Raw genomic sequence first — 11,428 nt, 5'->3', positions numbered from 1 at the left:
ACACTGAGTATGCCGACGATATTTGCCTTTTAGACCACACATATACAGATATATATGCAGGCTAAAATACAGATAGCCGCTGAAGCTGCGCGAATCGGCCTCAGCCTGATCTCAAGATCAACAGCAACGAAGAATCCGAGGCTTCACTTAAGTCTCCCATGTTTGACGAGTTTTACAGGTAAGGTAGTTAACCTTACGCCAAAGCTCGCGCTTACAGTTTCGGTCAGTTCTGCCAGCGGGTGCTGGAAGAAAAGTTGCCAGGAGCCACCACGTGCAGGTAGAGTAAGCACTTTCCCAGGAACCCAAACAGGTACACAACTGGGTCAGCAACCGATCAGTTGCTATCCTGTTGCTCCCAGACCAGGCCTGTTTTTTTTTTTTTTTTTTTTTTTTTTTTTTCTTGAGCAATGGAAACAGTACGCAGACGTTATCACCTTGGGTTATGAACCACCATTTCCAAGGAACCCTGGAACGGAAAACTAGGGCCTCACAAGAGGAATATAGGGCAAAGAGACGAGAAGAAAAGAAGGTCGTTAAGAGAAAAAAACGGGACCACGCGAGATCTCGGCTCTTGGATATAGAGAAACATAGAGACAGAGCGGAAGTAAGGAGCTTTTATAGAAAAAGAAAACAGCTCTCAGCTGGATTCAAGCCCTACACATGTGCTCTGGACGATGGTGCGGGAAATTTGGTGACCGATGAGGAAGGAATATTGCGGGCGTGGAAGCAGCATTTCGAGCGGCTGCTGAATTCGGAAAACACCGAAAGCGATGCATCCACAAGAAACACTCCTGTTAACAACGAAGAGGTAATTCCACCTAGCCTCGAAGAAGTTAACAACGCCATTCAAAAGCTCAAGAACAATAAGGCGGCTGGTTCTGATGGCCTGTTCAAAGCTGGGGGTGATGTACTGGTTAGGAGCATGCATCAGATCATATACCGCATTTGGATGGAGGAAAGCATGCCCGACGAATGGAGTGTTAGCATCATAAGGCCAATCCACAAAAAAGATGATACCACTTCCTGCAACATCTATCGTGGAATATCCCTAATTAATATCGGATACAAGATTCTACCCAACGTATTGTGCGAACGACTAAAACCACTCTGCAACAACGCGATAGGAAACTATCAATGTGGTTTTAGACCTGGAAAATCTAATACCGACCAGATTTTCGCACTTCGTCAAATCCTGGAGAAGACAGACGAATTTCAAATTATAGGTGATACTCGCCACCTATTTATCGATTTTAAATCTGCCTATGACAGCATACATCGCGCCGCACTATATGAGGCGATGGCAAAATTTGGGTTCCCGAGCAAAATTATTCGCCTATCTCGGATGACGCTAGAAAATACTAAATGTTCGGTGGCAATTAGGAAAAATACATCGGAAGTATTTCGGACGCGTTCCGGTTTTTGCCAGGGGACGCGCTGTCATGCGACTTTTTCAATCTTGTGCTGGAACAAATAGTGCGTCGCGAGGGTGTTAACACCGAAGGCACTATCTTCTTTAAATCCGTGCAGCTGTTGGGTTTTGCTGATGACATCGACATAGTCGCTCGCTGGCGACGAGCGGTCATCGAGGTGCGAGGGAGGTGTGACGTAGAATAGCCCTGGCAAATCGGTGCTATTTCGGTTTGCGAAAACAACTGGGTTCAAAACTCCTATCCAGAAACACTAAGCTGCAGCAGTACAAGACGCTCGTTCTTCCGGTCTTACTTTATGGCTCGGAAGCTTGGACACTGTCTAGGACAAGTGAGCAATGCTTTGGTGTTTTTGAGCGAAAGATTCTTCGTCGCATATTTGGTCCTGTGAATGAGCAGGGTGTCTGGAGGACAAGATATAACGTCGAACTCTACGAGCTGTATCAGGACATTGATGTAGTCAGCAAAATCAAGATAAAGAGGCTACACTGGTTGGGCCACATTGCGCGGATGTCCGAAAGCGCCCCAGCAAGGAGAGTGTTCGAATCTAGACCAGAAGGAATGAGACGTCGAGGTAGGCCGCATCTTCGTTGGAAAGACGAAACTTCGGCGGATTTGAGAGGTAATGAAAGACTTCGTGTCTCCAATTGGAGGAGAGCTGCCCAGGATCGCGGCGGATTGAAAAAAATGATAACTCAGAACCTTCATAAGGCCTAGTAAGTAAGTAAGTAATTTTTTTCTTAGCCAACTTTTTTCACGAAATATGTTTTGTTTTTTAAATTCCACTGATTGTGTCGTATTTCTTATTATTTTTTTTCTTTTTTTTTTCGTAAAAAAGAGTTTAATATTTTAAAAAATCTCAGGTTATTATATACATTTTTTAAAAAGCTTCCCATTGAAATTCTATAGAACAAAAAAGAAAGAAAGATAGGAGGAAAGAAAAACATGAAAAAATTTTTAAAATTCATATGTCAGTATGATTTCAAATGTTAATGGGGAAGGATGTATGATTTTTCATGTACATTTTGTATTTCTTAATAAGGTAAGTTGAGTAGTGACGGCTAACAAAAAAAATAATAAAAGTAATATAATGTGATACATTTCAACACTTTTAGTTATTATTATCTTTATTAATTCATTCTCTCTCTTAAGAGCAATCAGCTCATGTAGAGTATATAACAATTTTTCGTAATAACATACCATAGATATTATGAAAAAAAAATTTTAAATTTAAAACTAAATTACATAATGTTAAGGAGCAAAGAAATCATAGTGAATATAGTTACTTAATTAGAGCTAAATACAATGAAAAAAAGAATTTGTTTTGTATAAAAAGTAGCTTTTTGTAATATATCATTAATTTTAAAAAATTAAAATTTATCCCAATATCGATTAATTAATTCAAATTAATTTAAGTAATCATTTAAGAAATTGGTGACATAAAGTACGTTTTTAATTTAGTTTTAATGTTATTTCGCAAGTATGTTTCAAGTTTTTCTGGTAATGAATTGAATGTTTTTCCTGAACTTGAAAATATTCCATCTAGGCCGTGTAACTTATATTGTAGGTTCTTAATGTGCATCAAGCTAGCACCTCTTGAATTGTGTGAGTGCATTTCGTTGTTGCATGTTAAACTGGTATTATGATGTACAAATCGGTTTTTTAGATTATAAATTTGCATTGCTTGTACCATTTTTATATAAATTTCTATTGGCAAGATTTGTAGCTCTTTATGTATTTTCTCCGTCGACGTTTTTTTCTTATTCCAAGAAGATTTTTGATTGCACAATTTTGTATTTTTTGTAGCATGCTGATATTCTTTGAAAATGTATTTTCCCATATATTAATACCGTAAGTGATTGTGAAGTGAAACAAACTATAATACATTGATTTTTTACCTCATTAGGTACCCTTCCCTATGCTACTTTAAGGACTCCTGCGATGCTTCTACCCTTTTTAATTTGCGTTATTGATTGATGTTCCCATTTTAACTTAGAGTCAATTATGATACCCAAATATTTAAAGTTTTTAGTATCATCAATTTCAATACCATTAAAAAAAAGCTTGAGATTTGATACATAAGATTTTTTAATATTCATATACTTAGTTTTTTTTATGTTAACCGTTAGTTTATGATAACTCATCCATTGGCTTACTTTTACTAAGTCTGAGTTTATATTTGTTTGTAGTGAAGTATCTTCGGCAAAAACGATGACTAGATCATTCGCATACAAAAAAAGAGTTCCGCGCATATTTATTTTGGGGAAACTGCTTATGTAGGAGGAGAAATGCGTCGGTCCTAAAGACTCACCCGGTATCGTTTCGGTTAAAGGTACTTATAGAATTGTTTCAAATAATTTCAATTACTTTTTAAGTTATTAAAAATGTACCTATTTCCAAACAATTTTTTTTGTACATAATAATTTTAAAACTAGTTCAAACGTGTTATATTGAGTGGTTCCAAAATTTATTTATGCTCTTTTTTCATATTTTATTACCAGGTAAACAAGAGTAATCTATTTAAAAATGGATTTGCCCGTGTATGATTGCTCTGTCTTAATAGCAAACGCAAACGGAAAAAAATTCAAATAAGTTCCTATTACCTGTGATTTTACAATCAAAATTTTTGAGTAATTTACTGAAATACTATTTATTTCAAAAATATTCAAATCCGGCCATAAAAAAACCTTTTAATCATTTTTTTACTTAGGTAATATATGAAGTTTTAAAAATTTTGCTCAAATAAAAATAGAGGCAAAATTTTGAATTGTATATAAAGTTTGTATTGGTAAAATAATATTTAGTGGTATTTTAGATATTATTTTCTAATTCCCTCTTCAAATTTTTTCTTTACTACGTATTTATATCAATATTTATTAATTATTCTTTCAATAATTACATTTTCAACTTGAGACTGCAGTTACTTCCCATATCTTAATTTACCCTATGACAAAGTATATCTATTAATAAGTAATTGGACTCGTTCCATTCCGTTAGTTTTCATTTGCATCTTGCTTCCAAATTCTTAAAATATTCCATTTTTTTTTAGAAATAGATGGTAATAAGAGTTGTGTAGGCAAGAAAGAAACAAAATATTGTAAACAAACGAGTGTATCAAAAACATTGAACTGAAATAAAATTAAATTAAGTTAGGTAAAATTTTTTTTATTTTTATTTTAATAATAACAAAATTTATTTTTCATTTTATTAAAGTTAGGTAATAAATTCGAATGTATAAAAGCAAAAGAATTTGAAATTTCATGTACATACATGCATGTACCTGGTACAGTAGATACACAGTAACAGGTAATGACATAGAAGTAAAGTGATTTATAAAGAAAAAAAAAAGTATATGCATACTGATTAATACTTTTTGAAATATAATTATTACCGACCGATTCATGGGGAAATATGTTCTAAATTTATTAAGATTGAAATAAAAAATTTAAAGATAATTTATTTATTTTATTTATTAATAATTATTATTTACCATTGGTTAACACTAAAAATTTTTTGTTTTATATCAAATTGTTTTATAGTTTTATTAAAACTTTTTATTATGTGGCAAATTCTTATGCTAATATACAGTTAAATGAAATATGTTTTGTCGGACTTTTCACAACATTAACAGTTAAAATTATTTTTTAAGTGTTCATATGTTTAACATTCTAAAATTTTGTCTGTACAAATATCATTAAAAAGTTTAATAAAAGTATTTTTTAAATTCTTTAAATTATCCATTAAATTCTTGGATGGTTTATAAAAAACTGTAAAATATTTTTTTTCACAACTATTTAAAATTTATTTTTATTATTTTTCAAAATTATATTATATAAATTATAATAATTTTTTTAAACATTTTTTTCCGCTTCGCTTTTATAATATGAATACACCTGTTTTGCCACCTTGTACTGTAATAAGCTACAAAAATAAAACTCCCGCCTTTAAAATTCTTAATATTTTTTTCTATACTTTATATAGGGAAAAAATAAATAACTCCCGCTTTTAAATATACATTATAAAAAAACAGGTAACAGATTATAAAAAAACAACAATTGCGTACTCTTTCCCTCTCCCAAAAATTCTTATGTGTAGAAAAATGAAAATAAAAAGGTATACTGCTTAACTCTTTTACCTAAGGGAATTTTTTGAACACACATATTGTTGAGTGATTGCATTAGTGTGATGTAAACGGAGAGTCGAACTACTTATTAGTAGATATACTTTGACCCTATGAGAAGAAAAAGCTTTGAATTGAAAAGCATTACATCTGATGAAAAATGTAGAAAATGCTCAATGTCATTTGCTTGGGAAAAAATAAAAGTTTTGTTCAATTGTTTTTGGAACAAAAAAACTAATGTCTATATCTAACAAGTCCCGATGCTAAGAGAGAAACTTGAAAGCACGACCTTATTTTATATGGGTTTTTTTAATCGAAGTGGCTATTTTTTGAGAAAAAATATTAAAATAAATTCAAACTTATTATAAAGCAGGTAAAATTTCGAAAATATATTTGAAAAAAAAAACAAAAAAAAATATTTTACTATTTTCATTCATAATTATTTTAAAATTCTTGAAACAGCGGAAAAACAACAAGCACAACCTTCGCCTTCAACGTTTTATATGTTACTGAAAGCATTTCATTATTTTTATCTCATAGGGTAAGTTAACTCAAGATATGGGAAGTAACTGTGGTGTCAAGTTGAAAATATAATTAACGAAAGATAATTATTAAATATTGATATGAATACATAGTAAAGAAAAAATTTGAAGAGGAAATAAGAAAATAATATCTAAAATATAATTAAATATTATTTTTTAAATACAAATTTTATATACACTTCTAAATTTTACCTCTATTTTTATTTGAGAAAAATTTTTAAAACTTTATATATTACCTGAGTAAAAAAATATTTAAAAGGTTTTGGAAAAGACAATAATATATTTTTATGACCGGATTCGAATATCTTTTTTATTTTTGAAATTAATAGTACCTTAGAAAATGACTTAAAAACTCCGATTGTAAAATGACAAGTAGTAGGTACATATATCCGTAAATTTTTGTCCGTTTGCGTTTACTATTAAGATTCATACACAGGCAGGGTCATTTAATAAATAGATTGCTCTTGTTTACCTGCTAATAAAATATGAAAGAAGAGCACAACAAAATTTTTGAAGCACTCAATATAACATATTTGAAAAAGTTTTAAAATAATTATTTAAAAAAAAAAATTATTGGAAGTAGGCACATACACATTTATTTTTAATAACTTAAAAACTAACTGAAACTATTTGAAACAACTTTATAAGTAGCGTATAAATAACCGAAATGAGATAATTCAAATTGTTAATATAATATAATTGAAATGTGTCAACCTATATTACTTTAACTAACATTTTTGTTAGCCGACACTACTCAAATTACCTTATTGGGAAATACAAAATGTGGATGAAAAATCATACATCCTTCCTCATTAACATTTGAAACCATACTGAAATATGAATTTGAAATTTTTTATCATTTTTTCTTTCCTCGTACCTTTCTTTCTTTTTCGTGCAATATAATTTAAATGGGAAGTTTTTTAAAAAATGTGTATAATATCCTGAGATTTTTTAAAATATTAAATTCTTTTTTTAGGTAAGAAAAAAGAAAAAATTAATAAGAAATATGACACGATCAGTGGTATTTAAAGAAAAAAACAGGAACGAAGCCAAAAATTCGTAATATTTCGTAAAAAAAATTGAGTATTGGGACTTGTTAGATGTAAAGACTTTAAAAAAAAACTATTAAAATGGGACACAACAGAAAATTGCGTTCTTATTTTAGAAATCATTATCTGTTCAGAAAACGGGTATTTTTTTTTAAATGTTTGGCAAAACATATAGAGGATAGACACCGCTAATTTTAAGTCAAAAAATGCAACATTTTCAGCCAGACAACAGAAAAAAATCCGTTAGCTGACGATTCGAAAAATTACAATATAAGAAAATAAAATTCTGTATTTTTTTTTTCAACTGAATTATTGCAAATTTATGTTTAATTTAGTTTATTACCAGATTTTTTATTAATTATTAAAAAGTTAAATACATGTTTATAAAAACCTAACACTTATACTTTTATTTTATTTAAAATTGCAGAAAATCATGCAGTATATCATAAACATTTTTTAGAATATTTGCAAATACATATATACATATCTACATATTATTAAGTTAAAACATTTTTCCGCAGATTATTTTTGTAAAAACACTTATATGAATACATAAATGTACTTATATTGCGTGCAATATTTTAGTTAACGTGGATACGATACTTAACTTAATACTACAATAATTAAAAATTATTTTTTCAAATTTATATTGTTATAAATTGTAACTCTGCATTTTAGAAAATTTTTAATTCAAGTGCCTAGGCACATATTTTTTTTAATTCTGCTAGATAAGCTTTAATTTATTATACATGTCAACCAACCTACGGTAAATGGTTTTTGATTGAGCAATTTTTTAGCTTATTGGGTCTATTGAAAAGTTGGAATTCCCAAGTCATCAACTCTTGAACAATATGAATTTCATGTAAATTTTGTTTTATAGAGTACCAAGAGGGTTTTACCCATAGCTATATCATTTTTCGCGTCCGAATTTGTTACAAAATGTATTTTAACAAATTCGAAAGCAGCTGAACATCATGTTACAAAATCTAATATACATATGTGTATTTAAAATAAAAATCTAAGGATAGTACATTCAAAAATCAACCAACATCCCAATAGCCTGCTTTGTTGTCTACGCATTGAGCCAGAATTTTCTGCAAGATATTTATGTTTAGCTCAAAGATTTTACATAACTTAAAATTAAAGAGTGCATATATGTACATATTTTTTAGACGGAAAAAATTTTCGACTTAAAAATTAAATTTAAAAATTATACAAAATAAAATTTATTAGTATTATTATTAGTATTATTACTGCGTTGTATAAAAAAAGGGTTATACTTAGCTATAAGTAAATAGAAGCTTTTTCAATGTATCATTCTTTAGTGAAAACTCAAGTCTGTGTTCGTGTTTGTTGCATAAACGCAGCATCCTCATAATTGGTCCTATGAAAAGGAACCATGAAAAGATCAGGGGAACGGGACCTAAAGTTAGAGTTAGGGAGAGATTAAGTCAGTTTTCATAAGCTGAAAAATTAATTAAGACATAAGGATCTTTAAACTCCTTTGACCAGTGTTTAATGATACCTATGATCTGCATATGATATGATTGTAGTGGTTTATGAATGATAACTTGTTATCGAAGCAAACACCCATGTCCATTATTGAATCAACTCGACTAAAAGCTTGGCTATTCAAAGTATAGCTTGTAAAAAGTGGCCGCTTTTGTATGGAGTAGCACATTTGTGCACATTTACTTGCATTGATTTTTAGGTTATTACTTCAAAAACCACCCGTAGAAGTCTTAAGATCATTCAGAAGATACATCGCATTATTTGCGGAGCTTATTTATTTTTATCACTGCCAATATGCTTTGGTATTTTCACCAATTATGCATTCCCTACCGACGCGGTAATTAATATACTAAGTCCTCGAGCAGAGGACCAGAAATTTATTTCGCAATTCGATATGTCGTTTGGGGAGGAAAAAAAATGTGTGGAAACAAAAAGTGAATTAGACATACTATTTTATGATACAATTGACCTGTTTTTTAAAAAAAGATAACAAAGTTTAAACAAAATATAATAACGAAACCAAAAAGCTCAATTTTGTGACAATAATGAATAAAATAAAATTTAATTAGGTTGATATATGTATGTAAGTATGTATGTATATCACTTCAAATCATAGTTTTAACTACTAACTACCATTTTTAACTAGAAAGAGTTCATTATTGAAGTATGTGTTTTGATCTTGTCTTATAACTAAATTTGGTATAGATTTTTATTCAAAAAAGGTTAAATCTATCAAAAACAAAAAAAAATATTTAAATTTTTGTCGTATCAGGAATAACGTAGCAAGCCGAATAAAAATGATCTAAATTTATACCAATTCGTAACTCGAAATGTCGTATCTCGAAAACTTAGTGTATGTACCTACCGTATGGCTCATAGCACTAGTATGTACTTTTCTCATAACATGTAACGCTCTCGGGAAACTAATAAATCTATTGAAATTTTCATAGACATCCATGTATATATGCACGTGGGTGTTTATTATTCCGAAAATACACAAGGCGACATAATTGCACACTTCCTATAAAAACCTAACTATTCAATATTCCCAATTAGATTATCTGACTCAGTTATTGTTTTCGCTCACATCATAAAACATCAATCTTTAGATTGTAGTGTTAATAATCCCAACGTAAACTAATAGGTAATAATAATTGTTGAAGTTTCATAAATGTACTCAATATTGTTAAAAAGCTGGTCACTATAATATGAAATAAATTTAAATAAATAATTCCATTATTTCTTATAATTTTAATCACATTTATATTAATTAAACATGTACGTAATGATTACAGAATGAACAAATTTTTAGTCTTTCATCTCTCCTTCTTCATCGTCATCATCAACTCCTTTAATATACAAAACATTGTTGCAACGTATGAGAACTTCTCCTAAATTTCCCGTAATTTGAGTTCCAATATGCTCTTCTGTATTAGCTAATTGCATGTTCATATACCCATCAACAGATACCAAATAACCACGATACTCATGACCCCACTTTAATTTTATTAATACAGGCTTACCAGTTAAACCATTTAAAAAAGGTTTGGGATTTATGGGCATTGCTGTACTCATGTTTATGCAGTTGTTAAGTTATTCTTCGGAAAAAATTTTAAAATATTTGTGTTTAATAATACTTGCTGAAATGTCTTAATTCCAAACGTATTCACACATATGCACATACAATATAGAATTTCAGGGTTAGCAAGTTATCTATTTTACAATATAATAGGGATGTGGGTTTCTTTAATTTTTTTGAAGGTCGATATAACTTTTACGATTTCTGAAAATTCCTTTGTAAAAAATGGCAAATAGAAAATGTTTTTTAAGGAAGCTAAGGAAAAATTTTAGGTTAAAAAATTTTGATACGGGTTATTTCAGAACAATTTTTCAATTTAATATGTTTTTATATTAAAATTTGTCACTTCAATGTCTGTTAAATTGGCAGATATTCGTTGGGAATTGATAGAAAATTCGTCTCTGTTAGTGTTTTGGAATTCTTTCGACAATTATTATGTTAAGCTCATACATATAATATAATATAGGAAAGTATAGTGGTAAACAATATTTGAAATCGGCAATTTCTACTATTTGGCCAATCAAAAGTTTGATGAAAATCTCAATTATGAATGCCTACATTTTGTTGATATACAAACGCTAAAACTATGACGCAACATAAAAAATTGCTCACAGCTTAAACCACACCATAATAATTTTTTTCCTTCGTGGTCATTTTTTTGTGACATTTTATAAGCAAAAATTGTTAAAATTTCAATAAAATTGATGGTTTTTGTTTATTCGTTATGTAATTCATTAAAAATCTGAAAAATTTGAATTGTTTACTAATGAAAACTAATTATGTTCTGTTTCAAACTCTACTCCGATTACAAATTGGACAACTAAATCGTGCAACCAATTTAAATAGTGTTTACAAATTAAATTTGATTAAGTCAGATATTCTGTCAACTTTAGTTGTTTTTGATATGTTTCAAATTTTATTCTTTTCAATCGTATAATTTTGAATTATAATATCGTAAACGCTGTCTGAAGTTAAAAATTGGTTTGCTTTGTTTAACTTTGTAATTAACAAAGTTTGGCCTTAATATAAAAAAAAATTTTTTTTTGTATTTTTGTATTTTTACATTCAATGACGTTTTTTAATACTTTAAAAATAAGTTTAATACAAATAAATATAAGTGATAAATATTTTCAGATTAAAGTAGGAATAAGATTTAATTCCTGAAAAATACCTAAATTCTATTATCTTGAAGGATATGA

General features: G+C 29.4%; 2 protein-coding genes across 3 annotated transcripts; one reads left to right on the top strand and one right to left on the bottom strand.

The window, feature by feature from the left end:
* Positions 1-442: 442 nt before the first annotated feature.
* Positions 443-8,147, top strand: LOC129618693 (uncharacterized). The gene is made up of 2 exons (XM_055533607.1): positions 443-1,081; positions 8,019-8,147. The coding sequence occupies exons 1-2, from the start codon at positions 443-445 to the stop codon at positions 8,145-8,147; spliced, it is 768 nt and encodes a 255-aa protein (XP_055389582.1).
* On the bottom strand, positions 7,202-10,327 carry LOC129608395 (small nuclear ribonucleoprotein F). 2 transcript variants are annotated; one of them, XR_008696892.1, is made up of 3 exons: positions 9,910-10,327; positions 9,516-9,851; positions 7,213-8,232 (listed from the first exon to the last, which is right to left on the bottom strand). XR_008696892.1 is itself a non-coding variant. In XM_055519916.1 (2 exons), the coding sequence occupies exon 1, from the start codon at positions 10,223-10,225 to the stop codon at positions 9,959-9,961; it is 267 nt and encodes an 88-aa protein (XP_055375891.1). In that variant the 5' UTR covers positions 10,226-10,327; the 3' UTR covers positions 7,202-9,851; positions 9,910-9,958. The 2 variants fall into 2 exon arrangements, 1 of the variants encoding a protein (XP_055375891.1); XM_055519916.1 differs by having other exon boundaries at positions 7,202-9,851.
* Between the last annotated feature and the right edge of the window lie 1,101 nt (positions 10,328-11,428).

The sequence above is a fragment of the Condylostylus longicornis genome, unplaced genomic scaffold, assembly GCF_029603195.1.
Source record: "Condylostylus longicornis isolate FDR11 unplaced genomic scaffold, ASM2960319v2 ptg000001l, whole genome shotgun sequence".
NCBI lineage: Eukaryota > Metazoa > Arthropoda > Insecta > Diptera > Dolichopodidae > Condylostylus > Condylostylus longicornis.
This window is presented reverse-complemented; position numbering and strand designations above follow the sequence as displayed.

Coding starts and splice junctions, on each gene's coding strand:
- LOC129608395 (XM_055519916.1), bottom strand. CDS start 10,225: ATGAGTACAGCAATGCCCATAAATCCCAAACCTTTTTTAAATGGTTTA.
- LOC129618693 (XM_055533607.1), top strand. CDS start 443: ATGAACCACCATTTCCAAGGAACCCTGGAACGGAAAACTAGGGCCTCA. Junction 1,082..8,018: donor GATACAAGATTCTACCCAAC/GTATTGTGCGAA, acceptor TTTGTTTTATAG/AGTACCAAGAGGGTTTTACC.